Source organism: Hemicordylus capensis, chromosome 1, assembly GCF_027244095.1.
Source record: "Hemicordylus capensis ecotype Gifberg chromosome 1, rHemCap1.1.pri, whole genome shotgun sequence".
Lineage (NCBI taxonomy): Eukaryota > Metazoa > Chordata > Lepidosauria > Squamata > Cordylidae > Hemicordylus > Hemicordylus capensis.
Genome location: NC_069657.1, coordinates 133,925,210 through 133,949,746, shown reverse-complemented (window position 1 = coordinate 133,949,746; position 24,537 = coordinate 133,925,210). Strand labels below are relative to the sequence as shown.

The 24,537-nt window shown below is 42.2% G+C and overlaps 1 protein-coding gene across 1 annotated transcript in view; it reads left to right on the top strand.

Moving 5' to 3' along the window:
• EPS8L2 (EPS8 like 2) overlaps positions 1 to 24,537 on the top strand; it is a 151,470-nt gene that overhangs the window by 118,358 nt on the left and 8,575 nt on the right. The window contains exons 10-19 of the mRNA XM_053284696.1: positions 6,288 to 6,367; positions 6,613 to 6,739; positions 8,218 to 8,306; positions 10,971 to 11,045; positions 12,395 to 12,543; positions 13,202 to 13,328; positions 14,949 to 15,058; positions 18,285 to 18,396; positions 19,718 to 19,834; positions 20,131 to 20,269. Coding sequence (XP_053140671.1) covers positions 6,288 to 6,367; positions 6,613 to 6,739; positions 8,218 to 8,306; positions 10,971 to 11,045; positions 12,395 to 12,543; positions 13,202 to 13,328; positions 14,949 to 15,058; positions 18,285 to 18,396; positions 19,718 to 19,834; positions 20,131 to 20,269 — 1,125 coding nt within the window. The remainder of the gene's footprint in view (positions 1 to 6,287; positions 6,368 to 6,612; positions 6,740 to 8,217; positions 8,307 to 10,970; positions 11,046 to 12,394; positions 12,544 to 13,201; positions 13,329 to 14,948; positions 15,059 to 18,284; positions 18,397 to 19,717; positions 19,835 to 20,130; positions 20,270 to 24,537) is intronic.

Below are 24,537 nucleotides of genomic sequence, written 5' to 3'. Positions count from 1 at the left end.
TGGGTGGCCAGAACCTAAGGGGTATACTTGTGAGTCAAATGGGCCGTAACCCAAAATTTGGCTTTAAAAAAGCAAAATCTGGCAACAGAGGCCCCTGCTTGCAAAAAGTGAAGACCATTGTGCTAGATGCTATATGTATCAATACCTTATAAGCGTCTGAATTCATCTTACAAAGGTTGCATGCATTTCTGACAAAAGTTAACAATGCTGATTGCAGCCGCATTCTCACAACTATGAGGACTGGATCCTTGTTATGAATCCTCTTTAAAGACTGTTTAACCACAGCAGTTTGACTAAGATTGCCCAGAAATTCCGGGTCCTCATGTCACACTCTGCGTGAATGCACAAGGCTTGTCAATTATGGTTAACCATATGGTTAGCCAGCGTGGTGTAGTGGTTAGAGTGCTGGACTAGGACCGGGGAGACCCAAGTTCAAATCCCCATTCAGCCATGATACTTGCTGGGTGACTCTGGGCCAGTCACTTCTCTCTCAGCCTAACCTACTTCACAGGGTTGTTGTGAGGAGAAACTCAAGTGTGTAGTACACCGCTCTGGGCTCCTTGGAGGAAGAGCAGGATATAAATGTAAAAATAAATAATAAAATAAATAAATTTAACTGCGCTCCCCGTGGTTGTGAGAACACGGCCAGTATAAATATTGTGTTAAAACTACCTTCAAAAGTATAGTGCCTAGAAAGGGATGCCAGATCACTATCAACAGATGTGCCCTCCATTTTCAGTAGCCCCACAGCTGTCAGAGAGGACACAGCCATGGCTTCTACTATCCTGACTCTATTGCTACTTCTCCTCCTCCCTGCTGCAACATAAGAGTCCTGTTTGCTCCAGCAGGTGGGAGGGGAGAGTGGGTGGTGGGATCATGGCAGGAAAAGCTGCGACTGCATCCGCTTCTTCAGATGTAGGGCTGTAAAAAAAAAAGCAGGAAACTTCTAAAAGTTATGATAAAGCAGCCCTAGCCCTAAAAGAAGCATAGTGCACTAACTCCAAAGGTGGAAGGAAGGGATTTCTATCTGAGTGCTCTTTTCATGGAGACTGAGAGTGCAGATTTCTTCAGCACAGGAATAATAGGGTGGTCTGGATTTGTACTATGGAATAGTAGAAAAGGTCCAGGGCAGAGGTGGTGCCATTGCTGTATGAACAGAGGCTTTATGCCTTTAACACCTGAATGACAGACAGAAAATCAACAGATAAACTCTTCCCCAGCATGAAGATGCAATGGGGGGAAACTTCACCTGTTGATCTTCTGCCAGAAATACAGCAGTTAAAGGCATAAAGCCTTTAAAAGAAGACATGTTTGTAGAGTATTGTTTGTATTTTGGACTGCATAGATGTACCTTGAAAAACATGTTTAAATGAACAGCCTCAGGGTCTTCAAAAATGTCATGGACAGAAAACATTTTCTCCATAAAATAGATTGAGGCCATTAAATGTGGTCCTGAGGAACATAATGCTGTTTTAGAGTCTAGTTTTGCATAATGGAAATAATGCTGAGCTGTAATGGAAGACGAACATTTGTCTCTGTCTTAAAGTAACAAATGCCTAATGCTATGCAGTAAATCAATCCAGCAGGCTGGTACAAAACATTACCAGCCTCTGGGATTAGCCAGCCTCCCAGTGTGCCCACAGGGTGGTTCGAGCAGTGCTCTTGGCTGCTCACCAAGAGGAGGGGCAGCACGAGAAAATTAAAAACAAAATCCGAAGCTAAGCAAAACCTCAGACCAGTACTCCAAAGAATAAGGTATTGACACACGTAGATTGCTGGGTGGGTTTCGCTTTTAAACCATTTTTGGTGGGGTGGGGATGTCTTGATCTAGTAAAGCAACAAGAACAGTTTTATATGCTGTGGAGGAAAAGAGCTACTCCAGAAGAAAAAGATTCTTTTTAAAAATAAAAAAATCAAAATATGTCAGGTAATTTATATGTATCAGTAAATTATCATTTTGGATTACCAGTTTGAAGTTTTTTCTTTACCTCTTGGTTTGTTTTGTTTCTGTTTCCCCCAAAGGAATGGGTTTTTTTTTTCCAAGTGGCTGTCTCTAGGGAGTAAAGCAAGTATACATGGTTGGATGTGGGCCCTGCCCTTCATTCCTGTCATGTATATAAGAACCCTTAACATAGTACATACTTCTGAAGCCAAGGAATAGGTGGTATGAGCCTACGTGTCTGTCATGGCACTAAAAACAACTGAGTAAGAGAGGATGGCATGATAGTTAAGTGGCAAACTGGGAGGCTTTAATTCGTGGTCCTCTCAGGCTCCACATATGACCGTAGGTATGCGCAGCCCAATCTTATGCACACTTGCTTAGAAATAAATCCTGCTGTGTTGATTGGAAGTTACTTCCTAGTACGTATGCTTACTAAGACTATTTTGTCAATAGATACCACACAGCAATATGGTATGGAAGTATAAATCCATTAAGGAATGGGATGCATTCCAGTACTGTGGTAACAATACCGAAGAAAGAATGAATAACTGAGTGTTTTACACTTTCTGGGTGGCAGTGACTACCAGGAAGTTTTTCACATGGGGTTTTTAAAGCCCTTTAACTGGCATTTCCTCTGGAATGGAGAGGGTGCGTCCACATATCGGCCAGATTTACCCTGAAGTCCCTGTTAGCTATCAGGGAGCAGTTCACACACAACTCGGGTTTTTTACCGCGCATTCGAATGTAGCCTGATTTATATCCGGGGTAAAAAAATCCAGTATTTGTGTCAGTTTGGGGGTGCAACTTCTAGTTTGCAGTAAAACTTCCCAGCAAATGCTCAGTAAAGCCTAAAGTGGTAAAGTGTGCTGCCAAGTTGATTTCGACTCCTGGTGCCCACAGAGCCCTGTGGTTTTCTTTTGGTAGAATACAGGAGGGGTCCTCCTGTGCAGTATGAGATGATGCCTTTCAGCATCTTCCTATATCACTGCTGCCCGATATAGGACCAGCAGGGATTCAAACCGGCAACCTTCTGCTTGTTAGTCAAGCATTTCCCCACTGTGCCATTAGGTGGCTTCAGTAAAGCCTGCTGTGTGTAAAAGTCTCTGGAGATAGAATCAGATTTAAGCAGGTTTATATGGGATCAGTTCCCAGGCCTATAGTTCAGTTCTCACACTAGGGCCTCCTGCTGGACATTGACTGTAATGTTGTGTAAATGTTTGAACTCAGTATTATAGTAGCCCCCCAGGATCCTAGAGTGTTCAGAAGATGACCATTTTAAAGCCATCTTTGTGCTTTTTAAAAATAACACTAATGATTACTAGCAATTTATTATTACCAATTGTGTATTGTATAGCAGTTGTGTTTCTCCTAGTTAGAAATAATGCTAACTTCAGTTTTCACAGCATGTTTTGTGAAAGTTTCCATCCCTATTTCTGTATGGTAAGACAAGAGACTGAATCTTTCGTTCTAATAATCTGATAAGACGGAGCCTGGCATGTATGGTGGGGTAGGCATAACACTGTGTATGGAGAGGAAGGGACTGATGAATCCGCTTCTTTGCTAAGGCATATTTAATACCTGCCTCAGCTAGTAACTTAATTCCTTGACTTAGAGATGACATGACATTCAAACAGACTTTGTGTGGTTCAATGTCAACCCCTCCCATTTTCTGCATTCTGACTCTTTTGTCTTAGTGCTTGCTGTGTGCCAGTGAAAAGTCTCTCAGGATTTTGAAAGTTTGTTTCCTTTCCAAACATACAAATGCAAAGAAGATAGGCCTGCTCAGAAGCAGCATGCAGTGAAATGCAGCTCTACCACTGCAGTGCATTATCCTGGATTTCTACAGGTTGCTGAAGAAATTCTGTCTCTCTTCATGTACAACCTGGGAAGCTTATACACATTCCACCATCTTACTCTGAAAAACAAAACAAAACAAGATTCTGAAGAGGACTGTACAAGTTCCTACAAAGTTCCTCTGAGTTCTGTATAAGCCTGTATAAATCAACAGTCATGCAGAAATCCTGGCAGCCTGGGGCTGTTTGGTAATTCTGTATTTATTTTTGTCCCTCATCATGCTGATCATTTCCCCGTGACAATAGCAGACTATTTCACTTGGGAGGAAGACTTGTGTGAGGGCTGGTGTGTGTCATATCAATTCTGTGTGGCCATGGTCATCCTGCCATACAGCATTGCAATTAAGTCTGGGATATAATGGAAACTCAGTGAAACTTTGGAGCAGTCATGGACAAAGTTGCCACAGTTTACTGGCTCTGCTCCTGTGCCTTTAGCTTGCAGAGATTTAACAGATGAAGCTTTCCCCATTACTTCTTGCCAGGAAAACCTTTACCTGTTTAATTTCTATGTAAACAGCTCTGAGAACTATTTTTTTTTTAAACTGAGAAGCACCATATACATAAATAATAATTTCTGCATGTGAGCTGTTACTGAGTTCACAAGAGCAGATATGGTGAAAGGTGCTTTAGCTATAGATGTCCTCAGCTGGGACTATTGCTACTTGTCCCACCCTGCAGTCTTCGTGTTTTTTTAAAAATGTCAGCCCTATGGCAGCTCCCCATTTGTGACTCTGGGCACAACAAGAATTTTACCATCTGACACAAACCGTCTTCAGTGTGGACAGAGCATTTCCTCTTCAGCTAATCCCTAATCCTTGCCTGTGAGACATAACTGAGCTCTCTTCCCACTATCACTCATCAACTTGACGGACATCCTAGGTAGGGAAGATGAGCTCTTTATGTGAGCAAAACATAATATGGCAAACCAGGATCTTTAAGTCAAACCAGCAAAAGTGAGAAAGATCTACACAAGAACTATTGTTATCCATCCACACAATGTATATTATAATTGTATATAGATGTTCTGTTATTAAAGTATTCATATGATCTATAATTTAATGGATATATTGTTTGTGCTTATATTATTTATTATTTATTTATTTATTACATTTATAAACCGCCCCATCCAGAGGCTGTAGTTGATCAGTTATCACAGCTAGTGATTTTTTGAATCATTGTCTATCTTCATACAATATATCACATGTATTATATGGACACTGTTCTTGTGTGGATCTTTTTTTGCTTTTGCTGGCTCTTTGTGTGAGCACCAGGACGCTGGAATGTGTCTGACGCATCAGGCATGCATCCTTTGTCTCAGACTCTTCTCTTTCATGAGCACTGGATTCAAACCTTGAACTTTCCTAGACAGTAGGCTTTACTGTGGGTTTTCTGCGAGGCTTTATTGAGAGTTTCGACATTGCCCCCCAAAACCGACCAAAAAGTGGATTTAAAAAAAAAAAATCTGGATATAAATCAGGCTACACTCTTAACACATTATGAAAAACCCAAATCATGTGTAAAGTGCTCCCTGATAGCTCACAGGGACTTTAGGGTAAATTTGGCTGATATGTGAATGCACATCTCCATTCTGGAGGAAATGCAAACTAAAAGCCAGGTGTGGAAAACTTCCTGGTTCTGCTTCATGGCAAAGGAGACAGAAGGGAGATACGTGTTAGGCACTTGTAGGAATTGTGCCCAAGAAGAACCTCACTGCAGCTTTTTAACATAAAGATACTTGACGGTCAAGCCCTGAAGTTCTTTCTGCAAAACTGAGCCTGGTGTCAATAGAATAGACACCAAATAGACAAATATAATATTTAAAATAATTTGGCTAGCTTATGACTGCTCTTTTGTGTCCAAGTCAACATAATAAATAAGGTTTTTCAGCAATGGCACATGATGCTCACTTAATCCTTCTAAGAAATGTAATTAGCTGTTTTCTCCCTGTTTTTCTCTCTGCTTCCCTTGACACACTGGCCAACATCCTGCACAGTCTTCTGCAGCTGCCAGGGCTGCTGCACAACTTCAAATGTAACCCTAACAGTGTTGCAGTGGGGCTGCTGTGGAATGACTTGAAATGACTTCTGGGCAGCAGCACAGTGCTCCTTCAGCTGTTTCCAAAGCAAAGGAGCACTGTGCTGCTACCCGGAAGCCATTTAAAGTCATTCCACAGCAGCCCCCACTGCTACAACATTGGGGCTGCCTTTGAAGTTGTGCAGCAGCCCTGGTGGGTCCTTCTCTTCAGTGGGAAATAATGCACTGAAATTCACCTGAGTGGGAAAATAGGGACATGTTGGCAGGTATGCTCTGTCATAATGCACCATATACTAATAATAGCAGTGAATCATAATCTCAGCTGAAGTTTTGCAGCCCAATTAAATAAAGGATTCCCCACACACACACACACACATCCTTCAACCAAATGTTTTGAACCTACTCTTGTGTTAATTTCCCCCAGTCGATAGCTAACACGTTGGCTTTGTGTTCAACAGAATTTGATCGACGAAGCTCCAGCTCTCAGGATCATGAAGAGTCCCGTGCACTTCTAGCACAGAAGATTGAAAAAGAAACGGTTGGTGATGATTGCACTGTACTTGTATTTTTTGTTCTTAAAATTATGTTGGAAGATGAGAAGAAAGCCAATTAAAGGCAAATTCAATTACAATAACCATTTTACACATCATGCTTTGAAACAACAAAGCAGGGGTGCGCGGAAGAGAGAGATTTCTAAGAAAGAAGGAATAGAGTTAACATGGAGGTAAATATGAAGTGACTCTGGCTCTCAGTGTATTAACTTTTTCATTTGGCTCTCTGCAGCAAATCCTGAACAGCACCCTGGATGACATTGAGGTGTTCGTTGCCAAGCTTCAGAAAGCAGCAGAAGCATTCAAGGAGCTGAACCAAAGGAAGAAAGGAAAGAAGAATAAGAAGAAAGCGCCAGCAGGTAGAATGGATTGGGGTCTTTAGGGAGAATTGCTGAATGAAACCTCTTCATGCAACTCAGTTGTATATCTATATACTGAGAAGTAAGTCTCATTTAGTTCAGTGGGATCTACTCTCAAGAAAAGTGTGCATAGGATTGCAGCCTTATGTAATTTTCAAAATAAATCAGCACAATGTTGTATCTCTAGCTTTGGGAAGTCTTCCTAGATTTAGATGGTGGATGACCACCCAACAGCCTGTCATCAAGATTTGGCCTCCAGTATCCAGTCCTGGTGGACTTGCCAAACTTTAACCATGAGAAAAATGCTCACATTTGTTGTGATATGGAATGGTAATGAACCACTGCCCATCCAACCCTTGGGGATCTTCCAGGAATTTATTGACATTCATTTCTTGGCCCCAAAATAATGAACTCATACCATCTGAGTGCACGTGATCCATGACCTGTGAAACCTTTACTGCTAGGGTAAAACTTTAGCTAAAGCCCCAGTATGGCCTTTAATTTGAAGAGTGGGGAAAGGATTGAGAGTTCCAGTGCCTTAACATACTCCTCCATTACTTCTCCTCCTGACCTCCCACATTCTCATTCTGCCTGAAAGGCAACCCCCATCGATTCAAACAAAGCAAGAGGCCTTCTTTTCCAAACTCATCCTGCCCCGTTTCCTCATTCTGAATACAAGCTTTAGACTCTGAGGAGGATGGAATAGGAGGAGGAGGAGGAGGAGGACAGGAGTTCCTTGAGGTTTCTTTAACTGGTGACTGGGACACACCATGTCAGGGTAGATGATCAGGTTTTGTTGTTCCTATTGCAACATTGTTCCCAAGTGAAGCAGTTTACTTTTTCTCTATAGGAATAAGTGACAACCATTCACTTACAAAAGAGTGTTGTGGTGAACTTGTTCCCTGTCCTTGGTGATCCCAGATTCTTTTCTGGAGAGACAGTCAGATTGGGCCTCACCTCAGCATTGTCCTAGATTACAGCCAGTTTACTTTGTTCCATAGAACTCAGTGAGAGAAACTGAGAACCTGTTTCTCAGTTTCTAGAGGCCAGTTTCTGTGGGAGAAACTGGCCCCAAGCTATATAGCTCTACTTTCGGTTCTTTTTCTTGATAATGTTGATGTGTGACAGAATGCTGGGAGGAAAGGATGGAATGTTGGGAACTTTTTTTTATATGGATGAACACTAACCGTCTGTGAAGGAATTGAATTGTTCTGACCTCTAGATTAATGTCTGGAGAAGAGTAACCTCTGAACATATAGAAGTTGGCTGTCTCTGATGTAAAACACCGCTTTGCCACTCACAATAATAGAATTCACTTTAGCTATTTACCTTGGGGATTCATACAATAGTTCTTCTCTCTTTGGTGTTTCTGTTGCCTCTCTTAAAATTAAGTAAGATAAATATCTTCTTTCTAATTGGCCTCTCTTTGTTTGTTTATCCCCCCACACACACACACACTTTTTTTATTTTTGCTTTAGAGGGAGTTCTGACCTTGAGGGCAAAACCCCCTAATGAGGCTGAATTCATCGACTGCTTTCAGAAAACCAAGCTGGCACTCAATCTCCTGGTAAGAACCAAAAGGCATGACGAGTTTCTTTTAGACTAGATTAGATGGGCAATGATCTACTCCTGTATTTCATGCCATTAATCTATACTAATGAAATACTGTGCTTTTTAAATCTGAAGCACACTGGATCTCAAAATGAACAAAAAAAGAGGCAAAAAAGAGATTAATGGGCCTCTGTATACTATTGTGTGAATATTCCTAGTTCATAAAAATGGTTTTGCATAGTCCTGTTCTACAGTTATCTTACTTATTATTTTTAACGTATGAAACATTTTGACCTAGTCCATCAAAGTCTGTTTTCCAGAGTTTCATTCATTCTAGCTATTTTTTTTCATGTGTCAAACCATGAGATTTTTTTATGGTAAAGATCTTTGGTCTCTATGGCATAAACTGAATATGAAAACTCAATTAATATTTACTTACTGTAGATTATGCCATTGTAATGCAAAGTTATGCACTGAGAGCCATAAGAACTGGCCTCAAAAACTGTCCTGCCTCTGCCATACCGTACTTTGGAGCATGTGGTGGTGGTAAGAGCTTTTATCCAGTACTGCTCTTTAGAGGAGAAGTGGTGATGTAGCTCCCGGCAATTGTCTTTAAACTACTGTGCCACTATTCTGTGGACTGGCCCTGCTTTTTTCACTTCATTAGCACTACTCTGAAGGGTAAATGACACCTTAAATTCAAATATCTGCAGTGAAGATCTGGTATTGGGTTTTTAAAAAACAAACAAACTGAAAAATAGCTTTTCTCTGATGGGAGAAAAGCAGCCAAAGAGCAATTCTGAGCACACACAAAATGGCTGGCAGGGGAAGGCTTAAGCACCCTTCCCTCTCACTGTTCCTCTGGTCACGATTGCAGCCTCTCAAGGCAGATTTCGGTAAAAGAAAGAAAAGCAAGAGTCAGGTCTTCATTGTGCACATCTGCTTCTAATGCATAACTTGCTTTGGAATGATTGTTTCATCAGGAAAACCCTCACTGCCATAATTCTAATGTGTTTGCACTTACCTTGTCTGGCAAATAAATAGTTTTTTTTTAAAAAATGTTCATGACATAGAAAGAAGAAATGGTTTTGCATAATCCTTATATCCTTATATGTACCAGCTTTTCCTAAGATTCTCTCAAGTCTGGATGTGCAGCCCTAACACAAAAAGCATGAGGCTATAAGGAGCATAACTATCTTCAAGCACTTAGGTTATTCTCTGCTACTACCATGTCTCATGGGTGACCTACAAAGAGTGCTATTAATGTATTCTGCAAATATTGCTGTACGGGGGAGAATGTTGTTTGGGCACACATACCTTGATTGTCTGTGCAAGTCCTTAACCAGCTTTGGTTCAGGTGTCATATGGAATATTTCCCATATAGTATGGTTTCTGTCAGTGCTGCCAGCTGCTTTTGAACTGGCTCTTGCCTGGACTTGTGCAAGCCTTTAGTTGCCACCACATTGCTTTCTCACAGTAGAAATAGATTAATTTGCAAGATATGGTTTATGCAGAATCCTGTGCTATACTGAGCTGCCGCTGCTTCCATGTTCATGAAGAAAGGGTTTGTTTGCCACTGCATCAGATTCTCAGCAGTATCAATAAAAGGTGCATTCATCTGAACTGCTGTCAGCTGCTGGTGCAATCCTTGTAAATCACTCTAATTGTTCTCCACCCTTTACAACACAGCTGGTTTCAAATACAAATATTTGATCCTTTGGATTCACCAGTAGCCAGAAACAGAGGTGATTACATTAAGACATACCACACTCTGTGGCTAAAACAAGCTTTGTACAAGTAAAACTTATCTCTGCAATTATTAACTGAGAGCTTTGTCTAATGTACACTTAAAATCTTATCAAGGCATTATTAACAACAACAAAACACATGTGAAATGCCAATACAAGACACAAGGTGCTTTCCACTAGCCATCAAGCAAAGCTCTGCTTCACATCTTTCCATCATATCCATTAAATTTCTTTGAGGGTCCTATGAAAAGCATGTTACAATGAAAAAAGTAAAGCAAAGCATTGGTGCTTAGTGGATTGCATTCTCAAGTCACTAGCTATAGAATCTGAACTACTATTTAAATTGTAACCCTTTGGGATAAAGGCTTGAATTTTTCACTTATGCGAAATTGAATATTGGTGGCACTATATAAATAATATCAATAATATATTAGACCAGGCACAGGCAACCTTGGCTCTCTCAACCTTGTCCCCATATTAGACATTAATGTAAAATTGTCTTTGTAAAAATATTCAAGATAATTTACATGTCAGTTGTGATTTGTGAAAGATATTGCCTCTATACATGGAGATTCTGTTTCACCACCATGATCAATGGCTATTGATAGACATATATCGTCAATGAACCTATCTAAACTCCTTTTTAAAAGCAATCTAAGCTAAACTAATAAAGGAGCTTCATTTTTACAAGAGGGCTGACTTATCTCTCCAGATAAAACCAAGCTGGATCCTCATGCCAAATAAACAGCCATTGATTTCTTTAGTCAAGTTTAGTTCTGGGTATTGGAATTATAGCTAAACACCATTTCTGCAATTTTGGTTTCATTTCTGACTATAAAAACATAGGAAAACAGTGGCATTTCTATATTGTCTTTGAACATGGAATCTGTAAAACAAATTTAGATTAAACCCAATCTCATTTTTATTTTCAGGCCAAACTGAGAAAACATATCCAGAATCCAAGTGCTTCAGAACTAGTGCATTTCCTTTTTGGACCATTGGAATTGGTATCTTTTTAACTATAATCTCTACATTCTTCCTTATGCATTGGTTCCATAATAATATTCATACATTACTAATCCAATTAGGGGTACACTTTACATTAAGGTTGTTAATTATACATTTATATTAAACATGTTTTATAGCCTGAATAGTCAGCTATGATTTGTCCCAAAGGGGTATGATGAGGGAGGTTGAAGTGTTGAAAGATAGTAAATAATCTATGGCATGTCCCTCCTACTTCATTGCCTGGTGATGTGGGTGAGTGGGCTGCCAACAGCTCCTTTCAGGCTGCAGACAGCCATCTTAGCCATAGAGGCTGAGGAAGGGACATCCTGGCAGGCAGAAGGTATCCCAATGCACTGCACACCTCATGCAGTGCACTGTGGGATATCTGGCAGTCTGGCTGCCTTTCCCCCACCTCCTGCTCATTGCACTGGTTACCGCTGTGTTGATTGTGTGGGCACACAGCACGATGGAGCCTGAGAACAGCAATAACTCCCCCTAACCTCTGGTTGAACCCTCTGTTTGTAGTAAGGTGCACTCACCAAACTGAGGGTCCATAAGCTGGGACATGTTGTCTGGTTGGGGCAGATGGCTCAAACCAGAATTAAGGGAGGAAGTGCCTCCCACTGCTCAAAATCCATTGGTTGTTGCAGCTTTCCTTCCAGGCTTGGAGGTAGCCGCACAGCCAATTCCTGCCCCTTTGCAGTCTCCCAGACTTCAGATTTTAATCATCTGGGAGCGTGCTGGGGGACTGGGCAGCAAACTGTGTGTCCGTTGGTCCCACAGTTGCAGGTATGTCCGAAGGCACCCATAGGGAAATGTTTGCTAAAGGACTTAGTTTACATAATGGATGCCAAAGTGAAGAAAATCTGCTGCATGTCGTCTTTGTCAAGCATGTATTGTGGAAATATATGAAGATAGCTTCTTGAGTTGGGCGGGGGGTTGTATATGCACATGCACACACACATCCATGCAACTTGCTCCACAATGATATTATAAACTGAGGTTGGATTCTTGGATAGATGCCATTTACAGAACTCTCTTTGAGAAGATAATGAGTCTGACTTATGACAACAATATTTTGAAGTGTAAACACCTATAGGATTAATTCTAAGAGCCATCCTTTGAATAAACCATAGTCTACTGAACTGCTTGAAGCATACATAGCTCAACTGATGTATTGGAAAGCTGACATGGTTATAAAATCATAAACCTAAATTAGAATCCCATAATATTTTGCTTAGGTTTTCCTTTGGCTCCCCGATGTATTACTTTTAAGAAGAGAGTGAAAAACTGACGTTTTGAAACATCATTGAAAAATTTCTAATGCAACTTTTCATATGTAATCTAGATCGTTGTTAGCTGTGGAGGTCCTGAACTTGCAAGGTCTGTCCTCAGCCCACTGCTTTCAAAAGATACCACAGAATTCCTGAAAGGACATCTAACACCAAAGGAAATGACGCTGTGGGAGTCCTTGGGGGAGACATGGACAAGGTCAAGGTAATCACATAGACCCAAAACTGGTGAAGGGGGGGGGAACCCCAAGAGACCATATGAATAAAAGGATTAAGTGGGGCAATAGTATGTTTAGTTTATTTAGAAAAGGGAACAGAGTATCTCAGCTTGTAGAACTGGCCTAATGTTCCGTCACCATAATGCAAAGCAGAGTTCTGAAGCCAGACATTCTTCCACACAAACCTATTTACAAGTCCATCAATGTTTTTAAAGAAAACCTTGCAAGTATGGTAATGGTCTATCTCAGCATTGCTTTGTATTTTAAACTGGAGTCAGACAATAGCTTTTAAAAGAGCTGAAGATGATTTGAGGAGAGCATTGCTTCCCCTACAGTACATGATTTTTCTTTTCTTTTCTTTCACCACCTTGTTGCCTCTGGTTGGGTGTCTAAAACTATACAAAGCTTGTTTACCAAATGCAGAAGCAGAACAAACTTTCAAACAGAGCTCTCACTTTCACACCAGATTCAACTCTATAGTTATTAATAGCAATTTCAGGGAGCTGAAAATATTAAGAAATTAGAATATTGGTTCACGAAATATGTTTCAAATTTTGAGACTGGTAACTATATCTTAAAATAGAAATGCATGTCTTGTGATCCTTGCTCCATATAAAATACGCTTCTTTTTAATGTGTTTCCAAGAGCTGATTGGCCAAGAGATGCCAATGTCCCAAGTTATATTCCAAAATTCCGCAATGGATGGGAGCCACCCTTGGAAATCTTCCGTGGAGCCCCTTGGGAAATAGACATTGCCCACTTGCAAGAAGAGGTAAATTTCAGATTTAAAACTTTTTCAGACTTCCCCCTCCCACCCAATGATCTTATTCAAACTGAACCAAATACTCTGCAAGCTTCTATGTAGATAAGGTAAATAAATGACCAACAAAGGATAATTGGTTGAGAGAAAATGCCTCGTTTGTGTTGGCATTCTTGCTTTTTCTCAGAGGAATTATGATCAAAGACACACTAAGAGCTATTGCTGGATAAAGTAGTTCACCTTAGTCCACCTATTACCATAGATCAGGCTTCCCCAAACTGCGGCCCTCCAGATGTTGCTGAACTACAACTTCCAGCATACCCAGCCACATAAAATGTGTCTAGGGATGCTGGGAGTTGTAGTTCAGCAACATCTGGAGGGCTGCAGTTTGGGGAAGCCTGCCATAGATGTTCAGAAGCAGGTTTCCGTGTGCATAACATTTCTATCTCCATTGTGCACAATGCATGCGGTTCCTGATGCTGAAAGACCTCATCTAGATCCAGGGAGATTATCCGCACTAATGCTGATCAGCTCTTTGCGTGTGGGAGGGAAAATAGTAAGGTGGATTCAGTCTTCCTACCCCAATTTCTGTCCAATTCTGTAGCACAATTGCTGATGATCTGATTGGCACTTTGTGTGCAGAGCCCTGATGCTGGATGGGGGAGTTGGCACTTTGCTGCACTCCCATGCAGCAGCCTTCTACTGTGCACACACATAGCTGAACTGGGGCCATTTTGTTTCAGACTTTTGTTACTCCTTTGTTTGGGCCTTTTCTTTATATTGGTTGAATTATATCTTTGTGAGAATCCAGTTTTGGAGCAGAGAACCAAATCCAAAGAAACTATACATGAATTTGCCTGAATAGAAGCATCCCAGAATTATGATCCCCTGCATGTATTTTAAATCAGAAGTCCACCAGTTTTCTATAGTATTCTAACTTTGCACATAGCTGTTATAAAAATAGTGATGATCATTATGTCAGGTGTTGCTTTTGAAACATATGATTTCTGTCCACCTGTTTGAGTTCACCTGTTTCAGGCAAACAGCACCTGATGGTGTTTGAAATACTATACAATTCATCTGGAAAGCAAACACAGTGTTAGTTGTTTAATACTGCATAACTAACTGACAGGACTCAGAAACACAGAATTTTAAGATCAAAAACTTACTAAGATATTTCTTGATGGAATCACATCCTTTGTTCAGCATTCATTGCTGACTGAGACCAATCCCTGCCCTAAAAGTGAAACACCTGCTGCTCCTTGTGCTGCATTGACTCTAGGATCTCTTAAAACCTGCTTCAAGCATGTGTGGCCATTGTTGCCCCTCCCTGTTCCCGCTGCACAAACACAACCTATTTGACCTGCTTTAGCTCAGTACAAAAACTAAAGTGAGAATTGCCTGGCATACCATCCTCTGTTATCTTAATTATACTTGATGAGGCTCAGATGCTTTCTTCCTAACAGAAAGAGGCTAGCCAGTTTAAGTGCATTTTCTCCAAGAAAGAGGAACACATTACTACAGTGCCATGCTTTGTTTTCAAGATATTCTGTGTTAGGCACTTGCAGCTTTGTCTGGGACATGGTATATCCCTTGGAGTAGTAATGTTCTTTCTTTGTTTTATCTTCCAAGCTGTCATCAGCCAATGGGTATTCCAGTCGCAATGTAAAGCCTGTCCAGACCGCTGATCAGAAGCAAGCTGTGGATGCCTTTACTCAACATGTTACTCAGCACGTTAATAGGTAATTTCTAGTGCATAGAATAAAGTAGTCAGTCTGCAGGTTAATTACACCATGAGCAGCAGCTCTGCACTTGGCCCTGGGTCACTGAATGTGCCACAGGAAACACCCATCAGACACCATGATTCCCATTTCTCCCCTTTATATCCATCTCCTTGTGGCTTCCTATCCTGTCTGCAAGGGGCCTCTGTACTCTACCTCTGCATAGAGAGAGGATGCATGTAGATGCACCCCAGCACAGGCAAGGATGGACATACAATCTTAAAAAATTAAAAAAGTAATAATTAATAAATTGCTTAACCCCTGCAGAGCATCTGCATGCTAGTACTTGATTGCTCCCCTCACCCCCTGCCACAGCTCCCCTCACCTCAGAGATCTCTCCATCCTGAGCGGCACTCCTGCTCCTCCTCCTCCTCCATCCGGTTGCTTCCATCTCACTCACTCCTCTTGGTCACACCTCCTCACCTGAGTCCCGCTTCTGCTCTTCCCCACAGGAGCAGCAGCAGCGGTTGATGGGCCCTTCCTCACTGCTGCCACCACCATGGCCACTCGTTCCCCTTAGGCATCTGACAGGCCCAGGCCCATTCCTTGCCTGCCTGCCTCCCTCCGCCAATGGCCTCAGTAGCCCCAAACAGCAGCAGTGGGTGACTGGAACCTTCCTTGCTGCCAATAGGCACCGCCATGGCCGCTCATTCCACTCAGGCTGCTGACAGGCTCTGTCCAGTCCCTCACCCTTCTTTCTCCCTTCTTTTTCTCTCTTTCTCTCTCCTCTACTTGCTCTTCCCCTCTGTCTTTCTTCCCCTCCCTTCTTTTTTTCCTTTTGTCATATATATTTATCTCGTGTGTGTGTGTGTGTGTGTGTGTATATATATATATATATATATATATATATATATATATATTTGTCTCATGTATGTACACACACACACACACACACACATATATATAATAGACAGATAGATAAATAGATACTCTCTCTCTCTCTCTCTCTCTCTCTCTCTCTCTCTATATATATATATATATATATATATATATTCCTCACCTCTTCAATCAAGAACGTTTTCCAACCAGTAACAGCTGCATTCCAACTGACCTTAACCATCGCAGGCTCCTCCTCCTATCTGCATATGGAATTCCCACTGCCCAATCACCATGGTGCCACAGGCCCCTTCTCCCTATCTGCATATGGAATCCCCACTGTCCAATCACCATGGTGCTCACTGCCCAATCACCACAATGCTTCTGCTCGCGAACCCTCGCAAGAGCTGCTACGCACAGGATTAGCCACGCCTTACAGAACTATATATATAGATAACAATAAGGGGAAAGTCCATGTAATGGTATGGTAGCGATGGTGGTGGTGGCGGCGGCAGTAGTAGTTACCATTTCTAGTGTTGCTGCATTTTTAAAAAGGAGTGTGGTTATGAGCACACAAACTGGCAGGCAAGGGAGGAAGGTTGTGTCACAAATGAAGTCACAGGAACCAAGAAGTGTCCATGACACAAACATTCCACATAAGCGCTTATAATTGCAATGGATGGGTCAGGGAAGGATCACATTTTCTCAGCAACAACAACTGCAATTTGAGTGCTCAGAAAAACAGTTTTTAACCAACAGAAAAGGAGCTGATTGGATGATATTTCCCCCTCCCCCAGAACCAGCCCACATATGTGCCTCATCTTGATGTCTTTCCTGGTTGTATTGATGTTACCAAAAAGATGAGGCCAGTGGTGTCCACATATCTCCCTGTAAGGTGTCATGTGGGCCTAACTACCTGGCTGTAGAAGGCAGAAATTCTTCTTAATTCTACCATTCTTTGCCATTCTTTCCAGTGACTCATTCTGTTACTGGCATGTTTCAAAGAAGTCAAACATAACTCAACTTCTCCTGCCTATTTCTAACAAGCTTTTTTAGGACAGCTGCTGGAAAAGATGACTAATTGCTTTCCTGTCTAGGATGTTAATATGTCTTGATTCAAATTCCCAGCCCATGAAGATGACTGTATAGTACTGTGTTTTAACTGGCTTAGTTATTAATGTGTACGGCATGTATGTCATTATTAACTGACAACCAACAAAGGCTTTGACATTATTAACTAACAACCAACAAAGGCTTTGAGGAACATTTTAAATGTGTTGGAGGGACCTTTAGTGGCTATGCAGAGAACACATAAATGCAATGTACAACAATTTAATAATACCTAATAGAGTACTGACATGTTTCTATGGAAATGTTGTATAAAGCCAAGAAAGCTTTAGATGAAGAGAAGAAAAACATGCACATCTGAGAATATTCTTAAGTGCTCTGAAACCATGCAAATGAAGAGTGATTAAAAATGTGTGTATGTGTGGGTTCTTAGCCCATAAGGTTGTCTTGAAGTAATACTGAATCATATTGAAGGTTGAGCCAAGACAGAAAGTGGCTTAAACCCAGAGGTCCTGGTTCACTAAATGCAGTTAGTTGCATGCCAGTTTGTTAGTCTCTTATAACATACAGAGAGAGAGAGAGAGAGAGAGACTTGTAGCATTTTAAAGATGAACAGAGTTAATTAAAAATGTTAGTTTTAAAGGTGCTACAAAATTCTCCATTCTGGTTGCATGCAATAACTAATAGCCCAAGATGGGAATCTTCATCCACATCTGTATCAAAAGGTACATCCATCTGGTTCACTGCCCAGCAGGGCAAAGCAAGCTTTAACTAGGAGCAAAATTAACTTGCAGCCACTTTCAATTTGCTTTAACCTTCTAGGACGTTGTTATAATTACAAGTGAACTTAAGGTGATATGTCCAAGCATATACAAACACCTAGAAGGCGCTTTAATAACCACCCACCAGAGAAGCTGAGTTGGAGCTCTTTTTGACTGCTCATAAGCATAAAGCACACTCATACCCATGGAATACAGCCTCGGTCAACTTTTATTTATTTAATATTTCATGAGCTCAAAGCCACTTACGGTATTGATATTTATTGAAGGCTTGTTCAATTTGCAGACTTGGCGGCAGGGGAAATTAAATAATGTTTCTGATTTCAATTCAGATCTTATTCTGGGTTGTGCTTTCATTTAACCAAATATGTTTTATTGTCAACGTATATCCTGGTTGCACAGAAGAAATTAATGTTTTATAAACTGCTTTGAGCAATTTGTTTGGTAAAACATGATATAAGTCAATGAACTGAACTATGGTAGAATTATGTGGTATATGATAACCCCTTATGTCTGTCTTGCAGGAATTTTGAGGCACAGGGTGTGGCCCCGTCAAAGCGATATGCCAAAATTCAATATGATTTCACTGCTCGGAATGCCACTGAACTTTCAGTGCTCAAGGATGAAATTCTGGAGGTAAAAGAATGAACTTGAGTCTCTTTCCAGTCCAGCCTTGTGTTTTATAGCTGCTTGCCTCACAAATACAAAGTAATCTTCTATAGATTCAACTAAGAGTAGTGATGTGCACAGACCGGACCGGAGGCCATTCTACAGGCCTCCGGACCGGTCCGGACATGGGCGGTTCGGGGTTCGTGCGGATTGGGGTGGGGGTTCCTTTAAGGGTTGGGGGAGGGTTTACCTACCGCTCCCGCCACTTTCTCCCCTCCGGTGCACGTATTTTTGTCAGTAATTGGGGCAGCAGGATACCTCCTGCCGCCCCTTCCTCCGCTTGGCTGCAAAAGACTTCAGGAAGCCTTTTGCGCATGCGCGCGTCGTGCACGCGCGCTTCATGTCTCCATGACATGCGCGCACACGGCCACACATGCACGCACACATTGCAGAGACGTGAAGCGCGCGCGTAACATGTGCATGCACAAAAGGTTTCCTGAAGCCTTTTACAGCCGAGCAGGGGAAGGGGCGGCAGGGAGGTATCCTGCCGCCCCAATTACTGACTAAAATACGTGTGCCGGAGGGGGGGAAAGCGGCGGGAGGGGTAAGTAAACCCTCCCCCTGCCCTTAAAGGAACCCCCACCCCAGTGCCGGACCGCAGCTCTGCGGTTCTGTGCACACCTCTAAGAGTTTCTTCAGAAACAACTCCATTTTCCCCTTCTCCTCCCCCCCACTTTCCTTTCTGACTCCACCCCACCACACACTCTCTACAGAATCCCCACTGGGACAAACTTCCAAAAAACAAAACATAAACAATACTGGATAGAATACAACAGCTTGCAAATGGGGAAAGTGGGTATTGATTACCCATAGCATGTGCTGATGCTCCCTATGGTCTTTACAGAAGCTCTTATTCTTTTAGGGTCAGCGATTGTTTAAGGCCAAAAGTGAGAGCATGTGCTGTGTATCCAGCATCCACACAACAGTCCTGCACCATAGCACTGTTTTTGTTCTGACTGTGATAGAGGCTTACGTTTGGCTCCCATTCTCATTGAAGAGCTGAGAAGGCAGAGCTCCTCTGGGCAATAAGACTGGGGGAAGGGAGACTTAATAAGCAGGGAAGCAGAAGTAGATGGAAACATACGCCTTGCTGCTTTGAAGGCTTTTCTGTAAACCGCTTAGGTGTAACAGACTATTCTGAGGGGAAAGACTTGCACAGCGTATAATGTAAGCTAAGATTTTCCAGGATATTTGTTTAAAGAAAGTAAAAGAAGAACCCCAAAGAAGATATTTTAAAAGCGCCAGAACTAAATTTTTCTCAGCTGATTGATTGATTTTATGTTCACAGGTGATAGAAGATAATAAGCAATGGTGGAAGCTGCGAAACCGCAGTGGGCAGTCTGGTTATGTCCCGTATAATATCTTGGATCTGGTTAAACTGGAGGATTATGGGTCACTTGAGCAGGTCAGATTTAGATATTAACTCTCACAGATGTGCCATATCTGCTAAATATGAAGTACCCACATAGCTGCCCACTACCTTGGAATTGCCAGTGTTCTCAGCAGCTGGTGGGTGGGAATTTCAGGCATGAACATAAAACAGAGTTAGAGACTTCATAGGTCACACAAAAAATTATATTAGCAGAGGAGCTGGGTGGTTCAGCTCTTGTACCTCTTCTCAGCAGTAGGGACTGATAATCTGTTCTTATGTTGAAGTAATAAAGAAGAAATATTTGACAATGATTCTTTCTCACTTTGTAGACAAATCAGAAATACAAAGGAGACTTGAGTCCAAGGGGAATTGGACCTTCTAGCCCCTCACACAAGTTACCTGCCAGCTATGCTGGGGAGAAATGGGGAAGTGAAATGATAGCCCGTAATTCTGCTGATGCCAAAGAACGTAAGTACATAGTGCAAGAGGGCCCAGCACTCAGCACAAATGCATTTTACATCTTCCAGAATAACATGCAATCTCTAGGGTTGTGCATCTAATTGGAACAATATTATATCAGACTGTATTGGAAGACTGAACTGCTGTTTTCATGCTCTTCTCAGTTATTTATTTCTGTCCCAAAACTACTTTCTCTTTGGATCTGGTGATATTCCATATATGGAAAAAAACTTAGGGAGGCAGGGGTTTGGAGAAAAGAAACCACAAGGGCAGCGGGGAGGGGGAGGGTGCTTAACCTGTTTCATCCCCACAGTTTCTCTGCTTCAAATCACACACACAAACAGCTGCTTTTCTCTCTCTGAGGTTTAATAAGTGTTTGTCCAATAAAATACGAATTTCTCAGCTTCTGGGGTCAAGGACATCTCTATGTGGGTTATCCTTCCCCACGTGCTCCAGGGCAGGACTACGCTAATTAGCTAGATTGAATGCCTATATAGCCTGGAGAGGATAATCCCTGCCCCAGTTCTTTCAGTCCTGCAGTGCTCCAGGCAGCTTCTCTCTTGGTTTGATCGATCTCCTTGCCTTCTACTTTGCCTTCCTTCCTATCCTTGCTCTTCCACTAGTTCTTATTTTCCTCTGCATCCCTCCCTCCAAAAGTTGTTCTAGTAAGAACTAATCAGCCTACTTTCCTTTCACTGTCTCTACATCTGGACTAAATTTGGTGCAGATTGAAGTCCACAAGTTAGATCTCTTGCACCTCAAATATTCATGTGTCCGCCATCTTGGATCGGAGTGGATGTTATCATTACAAACTGCACCATTGAGGTGTCCCTGTGTGTCTCTCACTACAGCTGTTCCAAATTTGGTTCAAATCGGTTAGACAGTCCTCAGGTTAATAAACTTACGCCTCAAAGGTTTATGCACCCACCTGCCAAAGTTCATCTCCAGATTCCATTGCAAGGAAGTGATAGACACGGATGCCCTATCAACACACTGGCCTCAGGGTCTGCTGTATGCATTCCCTCTCACTCCACTACTCACCAGAGTGGTAAGAAAAATCCGCTCCCTCAAGAGCACAAGTGATCCTTGTGGCCCCATTCTGGCCCAGGAGACCATGGTTCACAGAATTAACTCACCTAGCAACAGCAGAGCTGAGGATGCTCACTGTAACGCCAGATCTCCTAACCCAAGGTCCAGTTGGTTACAGCTAGCCGTGTGGTGACTGAGCTGTGACTACTAAGTCAGCACGGTTATTCACCAAAGGTCTTGCACACTATGATGGCATCCAGATGGGCCTCCACAAATATAATTTATCAGTGCACGTGGAGACCTCTGCTGGTCCGCCTGCCACTCTATACCCAAGGGATAAGCACCTCCTATAATTCCTGCTGGATGGGCTGGACAAGGGCTTCAGGCCTAACTCCCTCAGACATCAAGTAACATCATTGATAGGTCTGATTTCTGGTCTTTCACATAAATCGGCCCTTGCACATCCGCACCTCAAACATTTTCTTCACCTAGCAATATGATTGTGCCAATCATATTATCTCCACCGACGGTCCATCGCTTCCCTTCTTGGGACCTGCATACCGTCCTGAAGGCCCTACATGATCTTCCATTTGAACCCATTTGCTACATACCATTACACATCTTTTCATTTAAACTAGCATTCCTTATAGCCGTCACATCTGCCAAATGAGTTTCAGAACTTCAAACTTTGTCTGTCCACAAATCTTACTGCATATTCTCCCAGGAGATGGTTTGTCTTATTCCTGATCCCTTCTTTCAAGCCAAAGTCTCCTCAGCCTTCCATACTTCACAGGATATTGTCCTACCCTCCTTCTGCCCGCAACCTACGCACCCAACAGAGAAAGCATGATACAGGCTCAACGTTCACAGATGTGAACCCTAATCATATCTTTTCTTCCTGGATCAATGGGCAAGGCAGTATCTCCAACAACAATAGCCAGGTGGGTCAGAGCATGCATTGCAATGGCCTATGAGACACAACACCCCCACCTCTGACACACATCCTGGCTCACTCCACCCAGGCAACAGCCACCACGGTGGCATTTTCAGCAGTGGCTCCTGTACATGAGATATGCAAGGTGGCTACTTGGAAGAATCCATCCACTTTTACCAAACATTTACAGGATGGACACCTTATGCCTCAGCCCATGCCACTTTTGGAAGGTGCGTACTTCAGCAGGTGCTATTCCAGAAGTAGTGGGAGGCTGTAAGGAATTAAGGCTAGCACACATGGAGGACAAGAAATGCTGAGTCATCCCTGGTGAGCTGCCTGGCTGGGCTTCTCATAGAACTATTCTTTATTTCCAGTAGATTTTAATGCTGCCGCCAGCCTTGGGGTGGACTATCCCAGAGAAAACTCTCTTAATTTTGCTATTGGATAAGTACAAAAACCTTCCATGAGGATGCCTACATATAGTGAGAAAACTTATAGCTGCTGAGCACTTGAGGACGCTTTTGCACCAGAGAAACCCCCTTTTCTGCCCTTGCTTTTCTTGAGTTAAAAACCAACTCTTATAAAAAGAAAAGAACAAAAAAAAACACCCCAGTTTTATTCAATTACTACAGACTGCTTCCATCTGCGGCTTTTAGATACACGCAAAAATACTTAGTAGGTTACAAAAATAGGTTGTCTTAGGCTTCAGGTTGCATATAGGCATGCTTAAATGTTTACAGTCTTTTGCAACACCCTAGGTGGGTTGAGCATAAGCTAGTGTTTCTTATTTTAATTACGTTGGAGGTAAACAATAATCGAACAGTATCAGGAATATGCAAAGAACACACACAAAGAAATATAAATTCCTAATGCACAGTCTGACTAAACAAACTGGTCCCTATGCTGAATTCCCTTTTCCTTGAAAACTCACCAAAACTCCTGCTGAGAATCAAGCCTCCTGCAATCCTCTCTTTCAAGGATCTGCAAAGTTATTCCACAAGAGAAGCCTCCATGCTGGCTTCGACCATGAGGGAGCAAAACTCCATGCCTCTCATTAAGCCTTGCCGCACACGGTTCTCCAGCACAGACCACCCTTCTTCCTCTTAGAATTCCCAGCAACCGCTCTATAGGCCCCACCCACATGGTGTACTGATTGGTTGCCCTGGAGTTCAACAGCCTGTCAGTCAAGGTGAGGGTTCATTCCCTGTTAACCTTTTAGAAGGAGGGGAGGCTAGTCACTACAGAGGCACTTCCGTACAGAGTCGCTTTTGGGCTGTGGTAAGTCCCACGTAGAGATGTCCTTGACTCCAGCAGCTGAGAACAGAGCATTGGTCACTTACCATGATAGCTTCTTCTAGCTGCTGGAGTCAAGGACATCTCGGTTGACCTGGTCAGTGCCTCCACCTACTCCCAGTTCCTAGTTACCTCAGGCTGTAGTTCTCAGGTAATCCTTGACAGACTGTATCCACTCTCAGGAATGGCCTCCATCAACAGAACACAGAGCCTCTCATGCGACAAGGAATTGCATTTCCTCCTTTTCATTACTGTGTATAGTTCTTTGCTCCTCTTGTTGTACATGTTCATATTCTATATCTCCTGTTCCAGCTATCCTTACGCCTTGAGGCATGAAAGAACTGGGGTTATCCTCCCCAAGCTATATAGACATTCAGTTTAGCTAATTAGCATAGTCCTGCCATGGATAACGTGGGGAAGGATAACCCACATAGAGATGTCCTTCACTGCAGCAGCCAGAAGAAGCCTTCATGGTAAGTGCCAATGCTCCATTTTAATTCCATGATGGCGGGGACAGCTGATGCAGTGAGCAGATTTATTAGGGACAAGGCAAGGGTTAAGCATCCTTTCTCCCTTTTGCCAGCTATTTCTCTACTCCAAATGCCTGCCCCCTAATGGTGCTTTTCTTTAAAATAAAATGGCATCAAGGCTTTCTTGTTTTTATGGTTATAATTACACACACACCACTTTTTCCAAAGCTATAGATATAGATATAGAGATATGCATACATAAAAGAAAGGTTTACTGTATAAAGCAAAAGAAGTGAAATGAAATGAGTATTTGCAAGTCACAAGCAATTCGTTCTGCAGAATAGCTGCAGAAACAATATCCCTTGCTTTACCTGACCTGAATGATCTTTACCTATTGAAACAGGCAAAAATAATGTAAGAATATATCTCATCTGTTTTCATTGTAGTTGGTAGAACTGCATGCTTTAAATCAGTTTAATCAGATAATTCATCAACTAAATCTTCAGTTGACTAATTACTGAAAGCTAATTTTAATCAGTGAGCGGGGAACA